We start from the raw sequence: 20,510 nt of genomic DNA, 5'->3' as shown, positions 1-20,510 counted from the left end.
ACACACAAAATGTTTAAAATGAATACATACTGTATCTCTCTTTATCTGCAAAATATCTCATAAACCACTGGACTGATCTTAATGAAACTAATTATTTTTTGGAGTTTCCCCAGTTTAAAATGGCCACCACTGCTACAGTAAGTGACATTAGCCAACACTAAAAGGCTGTAAAGGCTGTAATTTTACAGATATTTAGCTAAAACTTGGTGCAGTAGTAGCTGAGAGTCATGCCAAACACATTTTTCAAGTGCTACACATTGCAGGAAAGCTTTGCTTGGAATCATTGCTGTTAGGGCAAAAAAAGTTTCTGGAAGCATTGGAGGAATTGTTGTGAAGTTTTCCTCAACAACAATAACAATAAATAAATAAATAAAGATCACTGCCTGACAATTCATTAGATTTAGAATGAACCTATTAACAATGGTGACATTATCCACACAAAAATAGCTCTAGCTGATAGTCATCCCCATGATCAGGGGTCTGCAACCTTTGCGATAAAAGGAGCCATTTTGCCATTTTGCTTATTAATTATGATGTCCGGAGCTGCAAAACCTGCTACAACTGTGTGTCAACTGGTGGCTCATGGACCACTACAAGTTTGTTGGAGATGGGTTTTCCGTCCAGTGGGGGTGATTTTATAAAATGAAGTGTCTATTATTAACATTTATTGATATTTTTACATTTTAATACAAAAGAAAACATCAGATAAAGAAAGAAAAAATATATAAATTTTAACAATTTTATAATAATTAAAACACTGAACTCTGCAGACCGATGGGAGATCTGTTTATTGTTGAAGAATTAAGTATCATAAAGCATAAAGTTAAAGACAGTATAAAAACAGGCCAGTTTGTTGGATATCCAGTTATATTTTCAAAGAAAAATAAATACTTTTGTTTACTTTGACTTTGTTTGTTGTGTTTTATTTTTAGTGTCATTCCTTCTCAGCAACTTGTCTTAAAGATATTCCAAAACATTCTGGTGGTTTTTGAGAGAAAGAGACTGGAAGTGGACTTAAAGTGGCTAACAAGCTTACTAGCATGTAGTCCACATGTTTTACGCCTGGTATTTGTACTATTCTTCACATGTTTGAAAATGACAGGAAATCTGGTAAAACTAGGCATTTTCATTGTTGGCAATAATTTAAATAAAATTCAGTTTTATTTTAGTTTTGGTCAAAGCCTGAAGGAGCCAGTGCAGAGGGCTCAAAGAGCCACATGTGGCCCCAGAGCCAGAGGTTGCAGAAGAAGACCCCTGCCCGTGATTGATCCTGAGCGTTCACACATCTCGCGAGATCTCAAAAATAAAACAACAGTCCCGTCTAAGACATTTACAGTACTCTATTTAAAAAGCACTTTTCTTTCTTGGAGCAATCGGATTTTACGAGGAGTTCCTGAAGGTAGCATGGGAGAGCGAGGGAAGACACAGGAGACTGACTGACGGTCGGAGGGGGTGAAGGGGCGGTTCACGGAGAAATAAAACCCTGATGTGTTGCAGCCAGTTTCACACCGAGTCAACGGAGAGAGGGAGAAGACAAAGGGGGGACAGGACGGAGGGTTTTTTGTCCCTTTGAGCGGAGCGAAGACAAAGAGACGGAGATGAAGGCACGCGGCTCAACAAGGTAAAGATGCGTTCAATGTGCGCTCAATTAACAGGTTTTCAGCCAGTCTGAGCGGCAAGAACCGAGAAACGTGCAGCTTCGTCTTTATGACACAAGTCCAGACTATAAACGACACGTTTTAGCTGTGAAACTCTGATATGTATGCTGTTCTTTATAAAGTGAGGGTTGAGTAAATGTTTGCTGCGTGATAATGAGGGGCGTGTTTCACCTGTGGGTGATTGATGGGCAGCTCAAGAAAAATGCCACTTACAACAGCAGTGCACAGTCTAGTCATCCTAGGACTGTTTATACAAAAACAACACACTGTTCACTCAGTTATTTAAATGGACCATAAAACAAGGTGTGTTGACACCCCCCCCCCCCCCCCCCCAAGACACATGACAGGCCTTTGAGCTGCAGCTACAGGGATGGGGGCTGTGGTTATTAGTGAAGGTCAGAGTCAAACAGTTCTTTTATTAAACGATCACTGAAGAATCGGCACCTGTATTTCTAACCTGAGAAAATCAATTTTATGATTCTCATCTTCAGAGTTCAGTAAAATTAACTTTTTTTTTTGGTGTGTATAATTGATAAAACAACTAAAAATGAGATCTGGAATGGTCAAAATTAGTTGCAAATTCATATCAAATCCATTCAGATGTAAAAAGTACCACAAATAGACCAAAGTTGCATTGAAAGACATGCTAAAAGAATATTTTTAAACAATGCAAACCAACCAACATACAATGGTATGCAAATCTTCAGGTTGTAAAGTTTAAGAGAAGAAAAGACAGACGCACAAAAACGTCATAAGAAGCGCAATTACCACACATGCACCACAAAGACCCTCACAGCTCAAAATGAATTCAAACTTCTACAAACGGAATAGATGGAAGTATAAAATCGAGTTTTAATGTTTTCCAAGACGACTTAGTTGTGGTGGCCATCTTAAATGTGTCTTACTCCAAAAGTTAAAATTGCAATACATTTCCTGTTGGTTTGTTTTTTTATAGATATTTTGCTTCCACATCAGACAAATGCATGAACAGGCGTTTAAACATTATCGCTCTTTTGACTTCGGTGATAACAAAATACAGTAAAGGGAATCAAAGCTCTTATGTGACTGAAGGAGTAGCATTATATGAAATAAAAAGGCATCGCAGATTCACCAAATCATGGTAGCGTGACATCTTTTTGCTTTGTAAGATTAGGGAGGGAGGGGGGCTTTTACATATTTATCCCCAAGGATAAACCGTCTCATGTTCCATCCATGCATGACCCCTTTCTACCGTCGGTAGGCTTTAATTGGATCATTATCATGAGCTCATGTTCAGTTTAATATGAGCCAAAGATCAAAAGTCTGCAATCTGGATCCAACCAGACTTGATCACTTTTTTTTATGTCAAGCTCCTGCTCTACCACAAAATAAATTATTGGCTGTGAAGGTTTGGATTTCTTTTGTCACTGTCGGGTTTCCCCTCCCCGCAGACACAATGCACGTTTTAGTTTCCTTGCGTGGAAGTGTTAGCTTGATCTTCTTTCCCTGCTGTGTCTGAGTGGGTGTGCTAAAGGTGTTTTCAAGTGATTTTCCTTTAAGCCTCTTAAGAGCTGTCTGCCTCCTGACTTCCCCTGCAAGCATGGCGTTTCATTTAAAAAGACCAGATACAATCTAGAGTAAATCTCAAAGTAGCTCTATTATCAGTGAATGTTGGGTCAAGAAAGTAATCTCAGATTTTGGCCTTGTGTCAACATTACTTCTAGTATACACTTTTTAAAAATAAAAGAAATCCTTAAAAACACTTCCCCTGCTGTGTCAATGGTTGGCATAAATATAAACATTAGACATTTAATACTGAGACAGAACATTCCTATTTTTTTTCTCCAAACAGTTGTACCTCATGGGATTACATTGGTAAAGCAGCCATGTGTCAACGCAGTTTTGGGATTTAATCGAAATTATGGCACTTGTGAGCAGGCGGCACAAATGACATGCTCTACTAGGTAAATGGTAAATGGACTGTACTTGTATAGCACCTTTCTATCTTATCAAGACACTCAAAGTGCGTTGGAGCACAATCTCTGTCCTCATTTACCCATTCATACATCACTCTACTAGATCTCTACAAAGCTAATTGAAGAAATAATCCTAAAGAGACTAATCAGTGCTTTAGCACATTCATACACCGATGGGACGCACATCAGAGGCAATGAGGAGTTCAGCGTCTTGCCCAGGGACACTTCGGCATGTGACTGCTGGTGGATTCGAACCCCCAACTCTTGCATTGGAGGACTACTCTAACCACTCAGCTACAGCCGCCCCTGGGTGGGTTGATGGTTCTTTATTGGGCACCTTATGTCAACACCTACTTTGGACCTAAGCTCATCTAGAACTGTGTCCACAACCCACGCGGCCTCAACTGCATGCAGCTCCTTCTGGATACGAATGGGAGAACTGATTGGTGCCGCTTTCAATATTCTACAGCTAGGATCTACTCTTCTCACCGATCCATGGAACATACTCTCACATAGAACATGCACTCGAATATTTATTTTTGGATGAAAGGCTTTTTTCATTAATGAGTGTGAATATCGAGCTATAATCCCCAAAAATGTCCCCCGGGCGCTTTCAATAGCTGCCCACTGCACCACCTGGTGGTGGATGGGTTAAATGCAGAGACTAATTTCGCCATTGTATGGAAACATACAGTGCTGACATTGTGATGACATTATTATTATTATTATTATAATCAGCTCCAACCATGCCCCCCTGTTGATGACTCTGTGTACCAATTTCCCATGGCAATTATCACTCAGGGACCCTTAATACATCAATTTTTTTTTTCTTGAACATAACCAGACCCTGGAAATGTCTCCTTTAACAGTATGGGAATCGATGAAGGCGTACCTGAGAGGACAAATGATATGTACAGTGAGGAAAATAAGTATTTGAACACCCTGCAACTTTGCAAGTTCTCTCACGTAGAAATCATGGAGGGTATGAAATTTTCATCTTAGGTGCATGTCCACAGTGAGAGACATAATCTAAAAAAAATCTGGAAATCACAATTTATGATTTAAAAATTTTTTTTTTATCTGTGTGTTACTGCTGTAAATAAGTATTTGAACACCTGTGACAATCATTGTTAATATTTGGTACAGTAGGGTTTGTTTGCAGTTACGGAGATCAAATGTTTCCTGTAGTTTTCCACCAGGTGTGCTCACACTGCAGCAGAGATTTTGGTCCATTCCTCCACACAGATCTTCTCTAGATCAGCCAGGTTTCTGGGCTGTCGCTGAGAAACATGGAGTTTGAGCTCCCTCCAAAGATTTTCTATAGGGTTTAGGTCCGGAGACTGGCTAGGCCACTCCAGAACCTTGATATGCTTCTTACGGAGCAACTCCTTGGTTCTCCTGGCTGTGTGCTTCGGGTCATTGTCATGTTGGAAGACCCAGCCACGACCCATCTTCAATGTTCTAACTGAGGGAAGGAGCTTGTTCCCGAAAATCTCACAATACATGGTCCCAGTCATCCCCTCCTTAATACAGTGCAGTCGTCCTGTCCCATGTGCAGAAAAACACCCCGCAAAGCATGATGCTTCCACCCCCATGCTTCACAGTAGGGATGGTGTTTTTGGGATGGTACTCATCATTCTTAGTCCTTCAAACACGGCGAGTGGAATTAAGACCAAAAAGTTCTATTTTGGTCTCATCTGACCACAGAACTTTCTCCCATGACTCCTCTGGATCATCCAAATGGTCATGGTCAAACTTAAGACGGGCCTGGACGTGTGCTGATTTAAGCAGAGGAACCTTCCGTGCCATGCATGATTTTAAACTATGACGTCTTAGTGTATTACCCACAGTAACCTTGGAAACAGTGGTGCCAGCTCTCTTCAGGTCATTGACCAGCTCCTCCCGTGTAGTTCTGGGCTGATTCCTCACCTTTCTTAGGATCATTGATACGCCACGAGGTGAGATCTTGCATGGAGCCCCAGTCCGAGGGAGATTAACAGTCATGTTTAGCTTCTTCCATTTTCTAATAATTGCTCCAACAGTTGATAATTTTTCACCAAGCTGCTTGGCAATTGCCCCGTAGCTCTTTCCAGCCTTATGGAGGTCTACAATTTTGTCTCTGGTGTCTTTGGACAGCTCTTTGGTCTTAACCATGTTAGTAGTTGGAGTCTTGCTGATTGTGTGGGGTGGACAGGTGTCTTTATGCAGCTAACGACCTTAAACAGGTGCTTCTAATTTAGAATAATAAATAAGTGGAGTGGAGGTGGAGTTTTTAGAGGCGGACTAACAGGTCTTTGAGGGCCAGAACTGTTGCTGATTGACAGGTGTTCAAATACTTACTTGCAGCATTAACACACAAATAAATTATTTAAAAAAATCATACATTGTGATTTCTGGATTTTTTGTTTGTTTTTTTAGATTATGTCTCTCACAGTGGACATGCACCTAAGATAAAAATTTCAGACCCCTCCATGATTTCTAAATGGGAGAACTTGCAAAGTCGCAGGCTGTTCAAATACTTATTTTCCTCACTGTAGCACACAACAAAGAAAACTGCACAATACAAATCTTGGAACAGCTAACAGATGATATCCTCAAACAAATGACAAAGAACCTTGAATCCTCAAATTAGATTCTACACTTGCTACCACTCCCATCCAATGATTTCTTCAAACGACAAACCCTTCTCATAGAGTTCAACCTGTTATCAACAGGACATATCAAACCTAATGAAAAAAGTCCATAGTAAACTTATGAATGTGGTGAAAAGACAGGGAAGATTCTTGCCCATCAGCTCCATGAGAGGACTGTGAATGAGACCGTTGGTGAGATAAATGATGAATTGTGTACTAAAGAAAAAGATCATTCAGAAATCAATTCACGTTTCCATAGATTTTACTCAAAGCTGTATGATGGTGAATCCCTTAGTAACCATATTTTATTTGACAAATTTTTCAAGAAAATGCATGCCCCCACAATTGATAAGAAAACTGCATCCAATCTAGACTAACCATTTTTCATAGAGGAAGTTATTCATGCAATTCAGTCCATGCAAACTGGAAAATCTCCAGGACTTGATGGTTTCCTGAAATTATTGTTTTTAATGTGCCTATCGGCTGCTATACTGTTTTCTGTATTTGTAGAGGCTGTGTTCTGTATATAATTTAAACCTATAAGGACCTTTTTTTTTTTGTCTTCTAAATCCATCTTACTTCATTACCACTCAATTTATTTATACTTTAATTTTACTTTCTCCATGTAATTTTAATATGCAAAGGATGTGTCAGCATGATTGTATGCAAGATAACTGATACTAGATTATTGATCGGTACAGTAATGCTGTTGGAGGGATGAATCTCTGTTAGAGTGAGGGGAGGTGGATATTATGTTCATGTTTGTATTGCTTATATATTTCAATAAAAAGACTTGGAGTAAAAAAATAAAAAAAAAAGCTGAATTATGTCCTAGTACTGATAAAATCCTTTTTTTTAAATAATAGTCATTGTTAGCATTTAGGTTTGTTTCCATGCACTGCATATACATCCACTGTAAGAAATGACAGAAAAGTTAAAGTGGGGTTCTGTTTGTGTATAAATACCAGATTCCCTCTCTTCACAGTGGACAACTGTTTCTGGCCTCACTTCCTGCTGTTAGCGGTATTTTCTCTTTAACAAAACTTACAGTCCAGTAGGCAAACTGCTGCAGCGCCAGAGCAAACGGCAACAATCACTGAAAACTTGCTACATTTTATTTCTCATTGCTGAGTTACTAAACTCAAATATATTAAACACATCTGCTGCTAGCAGTTTTATTCATTTTTCACCAAGCCTCATTTTGTGTATGATCAGTGTGTCAGGGTTTATAACAATGTTTTTAATTTTAATACAAGACCCGTTTTCTGAGTAGCCATTTTTAATTAGTAGTCTCACTTCTGACATTTGGACCATTCCTTTGCTGTGTGTCAATCAAAACAATGAATTGCATTGTGTCGTGATTCAAAGGTTGAATTTTTATTGCACTCTGCCTGTGTATCTTTAATTAAATGAATTGACAGTGTATTGAGATGCAAATTGTATTGGCCACAGACCAGGGCTGCAGAACCCTGTACTGCCTGAACTCTAAAACTGACTCCATTTGTATTTGTTTGTAGTGCACAAAATGATGGTGAGCATGCACAAAACAGACTGTTAGGTTAGTTTTTTTTGTTATTTTTTTAAACAAATTTCTCAAGTCCACAGATCCTCCAAAACTTGAAGTTAAACTAAAACTCCTCTTTGGAAAGCTTTTTTCTTTAAAAAATAAAACCTACATAAAAAAAAAAAAAAAAAAAAAAGTAGACTAGAGGTGAAAACGTAATAATTACTGTTTTGTTTTTAAAAATATCTTGAGTATTGTGGACAGTGTTACCCTCCTGCTGCCCTTGGGTCAAATTGACCCTTAAGGTCTCGGCCTTAACAGTTAAGACTTTAGAATCATTTTGACACAAGGGAGGCAGGAGGGTTAAATACAAACAAATTAACACAACTTTTGTCTAACATTAACAGGTTGTTTTTTTATGGGACTGGGGAAAATAAAGAAACATTTTTTCTGCTTAAAATTTAATGTAAAAGGCAGAAAATAAATTTTACATTAAGTTCAACATGATGTCATGTTATCCTTTAGATTGTAAATGATGGATATTTTTAATTGACAAATCCTTTTTGATTCTGGATGCACACTAGAACAATAAATGTATATTTTTTTAAACAACACTAACATTTTTTTCCAAAGATTATGTCACAAAATGTACAGCTGGTAACGTTTTCCCAACAGATCTGGAAAATAAATTCTGTCAAACGGCAACATGTCGGATAAGCCATGTGTGTGGTGTCCCTGATGGTCACACACATGACTGGGCAGATGGCATCAGCAACATATTGCTGTCTTTTTCTTTCCCCTCACCCCCTTTTGTTTCCTGCTTGAGAGCCGTCCAACAGCAAACGAGTGGCGAGCAGGTGGCGTGCACGGCTGGTAGTGTGCGAGTAGAGAGGAAAGCTAAGAGGTTAAACTCTGAACTCTGTGTTTGAACCATTTTTTTAAATTTGACATGAGACACTGAGGTTAAAGTGAGCTGGTTAAAACACACTGCAGCTCATATTGGTTGTTGAAGCTGCACAAAGCTACACTGCAGAGCTTTCTTCAGTTTTCTGTGTGGTCCCTGATTGTTTCAGTGATTTTCACATCTCTGGGCTCTGCCATCTTCAATCAACAAGGTTGGATAAAAACACCATATGGCCAGTGGAAACATTAAATAACTTGACTCAATGAGATGGAGGGAGATAAAATAAATGAGAGATGTTGAGTTTAAGCTTTTGTAATTAGAAAACAGAGCAAGTTGGATTGGAGACTAAGAGTTTCGAGATAAAAATGGTCATGAACACAATCAAAAGTGGCTAAGAAACTCTTCACTCGTATTCCCACCCAACGTCACCCTTTTACTCTGTAGACTGGTGTTTTCAAGCCTCCGATTCAGCATTTTGTCCATGACCAGCTCAGTCTTTTTAGAAATCAGACGCAACCAGGGCACCAATTAGCAGAGGCGTATCAGTCACACTCATTTATACCTTACTGAATCGCTCTAAGTACCCCCATGAAAGATGCGAACTGCAAAAATATATCATCCATCAATTATCTTTACCCGCTTCTTTATTTTTGGGTTGCGGAGGTCACTGGTGCCCATGTCCAGCAGTCACTGTGTGAGAGGCAGGGTACACCTGGACGGATCTCCAGTCCATCACAGGGACACATAGAGACAAACAGCCATTCACTCTCTCACTCACACCTAGAGACAATTTAGAGTCACCAATCAGCCTAACATGCATGTTTTTAATCTGTGGGAGGAAACCGCAGTACCCGGAGAAAACCCACGTATGCACGGAGAGAACATGCAAACTCCATCCAGAAAGGCCCCCGAACCGGGATTTGAACCAGGGACCTGCTCGCTGAGAGGCAGCCGCTCTACCAGCTGCACCACCGTGCTGCCGCAAAAATTATATTTGTGAGCCAAATATTCTCATTTACATCAAATCTCATTAATTTTACCAGAGCTTAGTTAAAATAAAATTGACTTTAGTCATCATAGTAATGGCAAAACAATTAAAGCAGTAATTTACAGTTTTTCTTTAAATTATTTACTTTATGAATACCAGGTTCCTAAGTCTTAGGTGAATTTATTTCAACAGGAGGTGGTAGCATTTGAAGCACTGTTTCCTTTTAGTGTAGTGTTCACAAATAAGATGCCAATTCCCTTAAACTTATACAGAAAGAGAATATGTTTATATAGTTTTAAATTTAATTATTATTATTGCTGGTACAGTTAAAGGACACATTTGCTGAAGTTTCCAAAAGAACATAATGTTGACTGTAAAGGTGGCATCTCACTGGTCTGTGAGTACTTGAATGACATTTATGAGGGTGTCTCCAAAATTGGCTACATTCTCAATGTTTAACTTCCTCAAGTGAGTCAAAGGCCCGCAGTCTTGACTTTTTTCCCCCAAAATGGCCACAAAACCATTGAGTGCGTCTCCACGCCATCTGGAACCCACCTGATTTTTACAGTGGGTGTCTCCAATCTGTCTCAAACATTAGAGATGGATTTTGATACAGCTCTCCTTTGACCGAAAGCATCCAACTCAAATGTCCTTGGAATTGGACACCAAGGTTGGAACAAAGTGGGTGGAGCGGGATTATAAAATAATAGGCACGGCTAATAATGTTGTGTGGCTAATCATGCAAACAAAAAAAGGCCACGATTTTGAATAACTACTTGCTGAAACCAGTTGTCGGTCACGTGGTGGTAGAGTTCAGTGAGACCACAACAAAACTGTGTTTTTCCTCAGTTTTGAGTCGCCAACTAATCTCCCAGCAGCTCGGTGAGATAAAACCAACAATGACAACACGATCATTACCACTGAAATATGTACATTAAAATTTAAAAGCATAACATTTTTAAAGTACCACAAAACAAATAATTAGGGATGCACGATATTATTGGCACGGTATCTATATCGACCGATATTGGCGATAAATTTAAATATCAGACATCGGCCATTTCATTAAAATAACTCACCGATATACTTGATGGTTTCTTAAATTAAATGCCCTAAAACGGAAGCCTTTAATGCACTGCTACTTATGCACTTTTCACTTGTTGCTTGTGAACAGGTTGAGTTTAATTCAATTCAATTCAGTTTATTTATTTAGCGCCAAATCACAACAAAGTTGTCTCGGGGCACTGTAGTGAACTAGGCCTGATGTCAAAAACTTTGACCTTAAGGACCATATGGGACAGAAGCTGTCATTTCATTGATTTGAATCCAGAAATACAGGTTGACCCATCCTGAGACTTTCTTTCTTGAAAATTCAAGTGAAAGAACACTCTCTTTTCTATTATCATTACTGTTTTACAAATGTTTGATAATCAAAGTGTTTTAGTTCAAACCATTTTAGATGTTGTAGTGAACTAATCATTTTTAATTAACTGTGAAAACAGTAACAATGATTTTTAAATCCTCATGCAAAGTTAGAATTCATGTTAAGGTCTGTTACAGAGTAATTATGCATTTTCTGATTTTCTGTCTTTGAATGAGCAGTGTAAGTGGTCCAAGGTTGGAGTCAAACGCAGACCAGTTGTTGGAACGAGCTGTCGTGTTTTTACATCCTCTCAGACGTAAATAGAGAAGCTGGCACCTGTTTTTCCGCCAACTCGTCCAAACATTTCTCTCTCTGTGTCTAAAAACATTTTCAATCTGTTCCATAACATTCTTGCTGTTTTTCTGACTTCTAGTGACCTCTTGCGTCACAAAACACACCCCTGTCTGGTCGATATTGACCAATCAGAAACTCCCAAATGAACCGGAAATAGAGCTCTTTAAAATGTCGGTACTTCCTAGTTCAAAGGAGTGTCGAGCAGTGTCGAGAGTCGTGTGGAGTTTCCAGTCGGGTGGAGAGTCGAGTTGGAGTCGTTGCAGCTCCCGTGCTGGGAAACAGGAAGATCCTGACATGACCACAGAGCTCTTCCGAGTCTTATGGGATTATAACATCTTCCACCTCTGACGGACTCCACTCATGTGAAGTCCACTCGTGAGGTGAACCTGTGTCGGACGGAATACCGTCACTACTTCGGACGATTCACAGCTGTTCCTACGGAGACGCTGAAAGGGTGCGTTGAATGGACTTTCGTACCAGTGGAGACATCTCCAGGTAAAAGAGTCGAGTTATACCACCTAAGTGTACTGGGGAAGAAGCTGAGAAAAGCCCGGAGAGTGCCGTCCTGAATGCTGACACAAACAAACCCCCTCACCCATCTTTTTCTCCCTCTAAACTTCATCTTTCCATCTTTAAAATTCTTCTATCAGGTAGAAATCATTCCAGATATTTTAGAAATGTCTGTGTAAAGTTCTCTTCCACCGCCGTGTGGTCAATCAAAATTGTACAGCTTGCTAAAATTAGCCATGTTGTTATTTTCCATATTTTGCCAATTAATGTAAATGTGTGATGTGTTAAACTTTGATTCTGTTAATAAATGACCCACTGTCGTTTGGTGAGTCAAAGATAATTAACGTCTCACGTTACATTTCTAAATTCAATGCACATTATATACGGTCCAGAAAAATGAAAGAATCCGTTTAATTTATGAATATATCTCATGCATATGTTCATCTACAGCACTTTACAGGAACATTCACATTAGATTTGTGAAATTTACAAATTTGCTCTGTTCGAGTGTTGTCATTGTGCTAGAGAGATTAAATGTCATGAATAAATTTGACATTAAACATAATCCAAGTTGAAATGTTACATCTTCATTCCCATTTTTGGCATCTGCATTTGGTAGTGGGTCAAATTGACAAAGACCATGAAGAATAATGTAGTAGTTTAATTCCACAGCAGAGAAGATATGTAGTCTCTGTAAGTAGGTCTAGGGAAAAAAATATCAGTATTGGTATCTGTTATTGGCCAACTAAGTTTAAAGATATTGGCATATTGACATCAGCCAAAAATCCAATGTCGTGCATCTCTACAAATAACAAAAATGGCAAACTGGATTTGGCTTAACGGTAAAGTGACAATGTTTGGCAGGTTTGAAGCTCAGAATTGAACAACAATAAGTTGAGCTCTGTGTAACACTTCAGCAACCATCTCGGAGTCGGAAAACAAATCAATATTTATAAATAATTAACGAATTGACCACAACTGTTCTGTAGGCATTTGTTAATTTTATTTACCCTTTATTTATCCAGGTAGTCTCAATGAGCCACGAGAACTCATTTTCAAGAGAGACCTGTTTAGGGAGCAGATGGGGGTTAAGGGCCTTGCTCATGGGCCCAGGGTGGGGCGAATGAGGGTGGGGGCAGGTGTGGGTGCTTCACCTACCCCACCCACATTTTTGATGTGGGTACTGGGGCTTGAACCGGCGATCTTCCGATCACAGGCCCACCTTCTCTAACCTCTGCGCCACCACTCCCCCCATAAACATGCATACATCTGGATCCTGCATGCTGTTTAAAAGAAACCCTGAAGCTGCAGGAGCGCACTAAACTCTTAGACTAGGAGAAAATATTCCTATGAACGGCTGCTTTCACTTAAAAGTGCAACCGTAGCGTTGCCAAGGTGACGAGTTGAAGTATGTTTCTGGACAAAAGTGCTCGGTTTTATCTGACCTCGCTTTTTTCAGTGCGGCACACAGTTTGAAATGAAATGAAAGCTTCGTGCCTCAACAGCGAGCAGCTCTTAATTTGTACGTAGTGAAGCTTCAGCACGGTGATGAATCGATTGATCACTGTCAGGACACGGCAGATTACATGCTCGATTATATGGGAGGTTCCATTTCAGTGGTATTTGAATGGAAACATTGTTCCTCCTGTTGGCGTCACACAAGAGGTTTAGTTTTTAGCTTGCATTATTTCTATAAGCAGTAATTGTAGCGATCGAACACCCATTAAACCTCAAACTGCCTGCAGGAAGAACAAATCGAAGAAGTTGTTGTGTGTGGATTTAAGCGTGTTTTAGTGTCTTCACATTATTTGTTTCTGTTTCTATTCAAGTCTGTGATTTCTAACTTCATCTGCACGTGAGGAACTGAAGAAAACTGGAGCTTTTGTGAGAACCTGCAGATGTGATTCGTCTCCTCGTCTTCTGAATGATTAAACATGCCCATCGTGTCTGCAAGTGCAGGTACATTGAAACATGTCCACGAGCTACTTGGTCATAAGGCAGGTTTGTGGATTTATAGATGCATTGTGTGTTTGATCATCTATAATGGAGTAATAAATGATCCTGCAAGTCTTCATTAGAGATGTGAAATGGTAGAAAAATGATGCTGAGATGATTAACTAGTGTAGATTATAATAAACGTGTTTTATGATACACAGGGCTGCATGAGACTCTGGCCCTTCTCACATCTCAGCTTCACCCTGATGCCAACCACAAAGAGGACCTAGTCTTCCTCAGAGATGTCTTCAGTGAAAAAAGCATCAGTTACCTCATGAAGGTAGGGCAGATGTTTCTGATTAGATCTAGCAGCTGTATTTGTTTTTTTCTTAGTGCCTATGGTGATTATAAAACTTTCACATTTATTATTATACACAACAAATATTAGCACTGATTCTGCAAGTTGTGTGTTCACATGTTCTTAATTTGTTGAACATCTCAGATCCACGAGAAGCTGAAGCAGTACGAGAAGTACAGTCCCACTCCAGTCCTGCACAGCGCCTCCTATCTGGCAGAAGATGTAGGTGCAGCATGTTCAACTTCCAGTCGTATGGAAACATTAAATCCAATCGGACAAAGCTCACTTTTTAATAATCTTTTTAAGGCATCATATAGACCCTAAAATATGAAATTTTTTCTCATCAGCTGGCAGAGGAGCTTCAGAATGGACCGCTGCAGGAAGATGAGCGAGAACTCCTCCTCCTGCTGAGCACTCCTCATCTAAAGGTACAGATAAATGTTGGGACAAAGTTGGCTGAAAACGGTTCTTGTCGTTTAGATGTAATATTTCTTCTGGTAGTTGATCTCTTGGATGGTAATACTTATTGATTTCTCACTCTGAGCTGCTCTAATTTTCCTCCAGTGGAACATTGATTACATAACCCAGCATCAGAGCAGGCTTCCCCCCACACCACCACCTCCATCACCTGGACGCAGACAAGACCATTTGTTTTACTCTGATCCAGTGATTTTTGCACAGCGGAACGCTTTTCTTGGAGGAAAAATAACTGAAACAGGAGCAACAGATTAAATATTTATGTTTCTGACTTTTCTTCACGTTTTTATCTTAATATGTTTTGTTGTTGCTCAGGCTTTGGTACATTAAGTATTAGGGATGCACGATATTATCAGCATGGTATTGGTATCGGCTGATATTGGAGATACAGTTAAATATTGAACGTTGGCCATTCCATCAAAATAACTCACCGATATAAAAGGCTTCTGTTTTAAGTTAATTTTTAATTTGAGAAACTGTCAAGTATATCTATTAATTATGCACTTTTCACTTGTTTGTGAACAGGTTGAGTTTAGATTTGTGAAAATTACAAATTTGCACTATTCGAGTGTTGTCATTGTGTTAGAGAGAGTAAATGCCATGAATAAATTTGACATTAAACATAATCCAAGTTGAAGAGTTGCATCATTTTCAGTCCCCTTTTTGGCAACCGCATTTGGCAGCAGGCCAAACTGACAAAGATCAAGATCATGTAGAATAATGTAGTATTTTAATTCCACAGCAGAGAAAGCTATGTAGCTTCTGTAAGTAGGTCTAGGGGAAAAAAAATATCTGTACTGGTATCGGTTATCAGCCAAATAAGTTTTAACATATCTGCATATCGGATATCAGCCAAAAATCCAATATTGTGCATCTCTCTTAAGTATTGGTGTTTGTGTCGTGCAGGCAGTTCTGTCAGCTCATGACATTGTGGCCCAGAAGAAGTTTGACCCGGTGCTTCCACCCCTGCCGGAAGATTTGGACGATGACTTTGATGAAGAGTCAGTGAAGATCGTCCGCCTGGTTAAGAACAAGGAACCTCTGGTGAGTCCCCAGCATTCTTTCCCTTATGTTAGTTTATTATAGTGCAGATTTACATGAGCAGTGGAACGTTCATTAAGCATGTTCAGTATTTTACCAAAATTTAAAGAAAATCTGTTCTTATTCTGTTTGACAGTAATTTCCTAATTTTCATTGTAAATATTCTAGAGATGCGTAGCCATCCCTAAAAATTTTCAATCTAAATATTTTATTCTTTGTCTCCCACCAAGATAAATGATATATAACTACAACAGCTTTTACTGTCTTGTGGTTGTTGCCCCAATATGATTCCTAATATTTTAGGCTACGAAGTACTCAAGCTTGACCAAATGTAATGGACTGTACTTGTATAGCGCCTTTCTATTTTACTGAGATAATTGAAGCGCTTTACACCACAATCTGTGCTAGGGGTGGGCGATATGGCTCAAATGTAATATTGTGATATTTCAGAGCATTCTGACGATAACGATACATTTTGTGATATAACGACAACAAAAAAAGACAAATCAGTTATTCATTTGACAAAATTAACATGTTGCTTTGTAGTATTATATAAAAACAAACAAACAAACAAAAACAAGGGTCAATTTTACTGCAATTACTTTTAGTAAAGTATTTAGTCTCAAAGTATTAAAAAAAATAAAAAAAATTAAATGATCCTTCTGTTATTTAGATATAAAAAGTCAGCACCAAATATAGATCAACAAAATCCACCAGAAAAACTAAAGTGCAGGTGCAGTTTCCAAATAAACTAAATAAAATTAAAGCTTAAGATCTGCATAAATGTAACCTAGAAGAAAAAAACAGGTTGCCTTTAAATGAGCTATAACTTCCAAAACTTGTGACAAATGCTGAAAACAAATGAAACGCTGCCTGAAAGGACAGCTGATCAGAACCATCAGCCAGTTTCCTGATCCTCAGCTGGTCTCGAGGTTTGATCTGCCCAGCTCCCAGTCTCTGTTGGTGCAGTCAGACTCAGGTGAGGCTCCGCGCTCAGACTCGACCATAAATTGGTGGTTGATGCATTCAGTGTTTTCCCTGCCATTATACAAGCGGGGTGCCCCACCGCGTCAACAGAACCGAGCGCACGGTCTACCGAACCGAGCTGCGCGCACCCCCGCCCCACCTGCCTGCACTGACGTAACTCCGTTAGTAGTGCGCTAGCTAAAAGTCTAAAAGCAACGTCTTCTCTCACGCTGACTGGCTCAAAAGCTGTTGGGACAAACAGCGCTCAGCTCAGATGGTTTTGTTCATGCCTTCACCCTTTACAACTTGAATATCGCAGCATAATCTGCTGCGTGGTGGGATAACTTCGGCATGTGACTGCTTGTGGATTCGAACCCCCAACTCTTGCCTTGGAGGACGACTGCTCTAACCACTCAGCCACAGCTGCCCAAATGTCTTTTCTCTGCTCAGCTGCTGGTTGACTTATGACAATTAGACCAAAATCCTTGGGATTTTTCTGATTTTTTTTTTTTTTTTCTTTTCGTTTGTTGGCTCTGATTGTTTTAGAGCTGGTTGAACTCACTGTGATCAGTGTTTGCTAAAATGACCTGTTTCAACCACAGAACCGTGTGAGCAGCATTATGTCACATTATATTCACCTCAGTAAACTCAGCACTATGTTCACAGTGAAGCTGTGTAAGTTCGCTGTCGGCACACCTCGGATTTTTACAGCCTTTCCTCCACACTAAGCTCTGAAGTCACTAATCATTGGATGCTCCTTTATTTCTTTTATATCTGTGGGATAATTAGGCCAACAAGAAATGTCTACAAAAGTTTGACTCAAATGTCTCAGATTTGTATTAATGTCAAGTAATGTAGTTAGATTTCTGAAGACTTTTAGATTTTCACAGAAACGTCAGCTGATGTGATGGTGATGTTTGATGCTCACTGACACCTCTGTGTGTGTTTCTGCACATGGAGTGAGTAATTGACACCCAATCGCAAAAACTTTCTGGGTACACATTGTCTCCCATCACGGAGCTATGAGGGTGATGTGGAAATCCCCTCCGTCCATTCATGCATGTTGTAAGCATGAGAACTTGGAACAAAAATGAAGAACTGATTTGCATTTTGGTGTATGGCTACATCTGGGTTTGAAAATTGGGTTGCAGTGTCAAAATCCAAGATGGCTGCTGCCATATACGTATGTAAACCTCGTGAGCTGGGTAACTTGTAAAATAAACAATGTGCCAACTTTGATTTTGGTGTGCGACTGCATCTAGATGTTAGAAAGGTCACCGTCAAAATTGGCTCCAAATTGGAGATGCTACCACCATTGTATGTATGTAAACCAGCCACCTCTAACATTTGAGGAAACTATGCTTTCTAGTTTTTATATTGCTTAAAAGTGTAGTTTCCTCAAATGACTGTGGTAGCTGATGGGGTGGCTGAAGGTTAATCTATGATGGCCATGGCCACCATTAACCACCCCCTGGCTCTGCCGTTGTGTCTGGTGGTGGATAAAATTGCTCCACCACTCATCAGGGTCCAGCACTCTGGACTGCCACGAACAAGCGAAAGAAAAACGCATTCTTCATACACATTGCAACTCTTGCACACATGCATAAAAAACATTGAGGTTTACTTCCATTCCCTGTTCAATTCCAGTCCAGAAATACACTAATCTCAAAAACTAACATTCACCATTCAAGTCTTATCAGCAAAGAGGGACACCGGCTTATCGCTTATTAACAAGGTGTGAACTTTGCAGAGTTTGGATACTGAAACGGATAAAAACTGATCTGAAGTTCAAGGTCTGAACAGCCGGTAAAAGCGCACAGTTTGGAAACTGTACCATCAGCTCTTCTGTTGATGTTAGGCCTGTCACGATAAACAATAAATCAATTAATCACATGATAAATGAAAATTATCGACCTCATTTTCAAACCTCCGTCTTGTCGAAGCTCCAAAATTCACGGTTGAAACCCGTGCCTTCGTGTAAAAAGTCATTTTTCTCTGCAAAAATAAGCTGAGAACTTGTTTACTGATTTTTATTATTTTTATTATTATTATTAAAAGCTTTGTGTGACAAATGCTATGATGGAGCTCAAACCACACAGAGCACCCGCCAATTTGAGAACCGACAAAAGGAAGGAGAGACCGCCCATGTCACGTCAAGGGGTCTCCCTCCCATTTTTCTTAGAGACCTGCTGCTCCCTCACTATCCATCCTTCGGTTCAAACAGTCTTATACCGTCATCCGGTGGTCGAAAAAAGGGACTACATGCAAAACAAATTAAACTTTTTTCCTTAAATTTGACTAATTACTGATTGTCAAATTTCAAACAATATTATCGTTTATCGCAATGATTTCTGAGACGATTAATCGCCCAGCAAAATTTATTATCCTGACAGGCCTAGCTGATGTAGCATTTTGATATTTACTTTCATAGAAACTTGATTTTTGAAAATAAACCTCATGCTTGTAACAGTTTAACTAGACTGTCGTAGATCTGTCTCGGCTCACTGAACTGAAAATCACGTGTCTGAAAATCTGCGGTCTTTTTCATCAGGGAGCAACTATTCGCAGAGACGAGGCCACAGGAGCTGTGATTGTGGCCAGAATCATGAGGGGAGGGGCAGCTGACCGCAGTGGTGAGTGCTCTGTTATTGTAGTCTGTTCAGTCCTTTTTAGTTTTGTGGAGGAAAATGAACATGGATGATTACATCTGCTGCAAGGGGGGGCCATATGTAAATAATCCTAAACCTCCTACAAAGTACAGTAATCTTTTATACGCCAGACGTCCATCTTATCCAAGCTGAAACACAGACAGAGGAGTGAGGAGATTAAACTGAGTGCCCCCCCGTGAACTGTCATCAGACTTCAAATCCTTGGGATTACTGTTACAAAATAGCATATTTTGAGATTACAAATGACTTGCTGTTTCCATGGAGATATTGTTGACATGTTGCCAGTGGGGAAATTATTACTTTTTGGCTCATTACTGACTTTATATGAAAAAAACCCTCATCCTTGCGTACGCACACACACACAAACACACGTTTGTTTTGTTCAGTTGCTTGTTCGAGGTTAACTAGAGGCAGTCAATGGCTCAAATTCACCAGTTTGTTTTTCTAGCCAGTTTGTAGTTTCTATTTAACACTAATATAACTGCTTAATCTAAGTAAACGTGCATTTCACAACCCTTAGAAGAACTTGACACTTAAAAACTAAAATATAATTATATAATTGTTTATTTTATATTAAGAGCATATTGCTGCTGCATCATCATCTTGCCTGTTGGTTAATTGTGGAGTACGCACAGGCATGACAAGTGACAAATATCGCCTGATTAATCTGTGTCCCTGCTTGTGTTGTTTCCAGGTTTGGTGCATGTAGGAGATGAGCTTCGAGAAGTTAACGGGAACCTGATAACTCACAAAAGACCTGATGAGATCAGTCAGATTCTGGTAAGAAGAAGACAGCTTGTCGAGTGAGGTCGTGTAATTCCATCGTGTTTATGCTGCTGATGGTGAGTAAAAACATACTGATGATGATTTTTCTTCATCAGTCTCAGTCACAAGGCTCCATCACACTGAAAATCATCCCAGCTGTTGCAGAAGATGACAAACTGAAGGAGAGCAGGGTGAGAGCAGAACCAGTTTATAACAATATGAATATAAACAAAAAAGGTTGAATCATGTCATCTGGACTTCGTTTTTTTGTTTAAAAAGAAACGTTTCACCCCTCATCCAAGAGGCTTCGTCAGTCTGAGGCCTAGCCATCTGGTATTACCCAGAAGCCACCCTGACTCTTGTGTTTCAAGCCTGCCTCAGATACCCCTGAAGTCTGGCCTTTTCACTAATGGTTTCAAAAACACAAAGT

At 39.5% G+C, this 20,510-nt stretch overlaps 1 protein-coding gene across 1 annotated transcript in view; it reads left to right on the top strand.

Annotated features, from left to right (window-relative positions):
• The first annotated feature begins 1,417 nt into the window (after positions 1–1,417).
• The window catches only part of LOC119423628 (MAGUK p55 subfamily member 3), a 28,788-nt gene continuing 9,695 nt past the window's right edge, over positions 1,418–20,510 (top strand). The window contains exons 1-9 of the mRNA XM_037691033.1: positions 1,418–1,621; positions 13,699–13,828; positions 14,026–14,144; positions 14,307–14,384; positions 14,510–14,590; positions 15,546–15,683; positions 19,198–19,279; positions 20,010–20,095; positions 20,197–20,271. Of these exons, the coding sequence (XP_037546961.1) occupies positions 13,804–13,828; positions 14,026–14,144; positions 14,307–14,384; positions 14,510–14,590; positions 15,546–15,683; positions 19,198–19,279; positions 20,010–20,095; positions 20,197–20,271 (684 nt within the window). The 5' untranslated portion in view covers positions 1,418–1,621; positions 13,699–13,803. The remainder of the gene's footprint in view (positions 1,622–13,698; positions 13,829–14,025; positions 14,145–14,306; positions 14,385–14,509; positions 14,591–15,545; positions 15,684–19,197; positions 19,280–20,009; positions 20,096–20,196; positions 20,272–20,510) is intronic.

Source organism: Nematolebias whitei, chromosome 17 (genome assembly GCF_014905685.2).
Source record: "Nematolebias whitei isolate Nwh7 chromosome 17, NemWhi1, whole genome shotgun sequence".
In the NCBI taxonomy this organism is placed as follows: Eukaryota; Metazoa; Chordata; class Actinopteri; order Cyprinodontiformes; family Rivulidae; genus Nematolebias; species Nematolebias whitei.
Note: the sequence above shows the minus strand (reverse complement) of the source record. Positions and strands in the feature narration are given on the sequence as shown.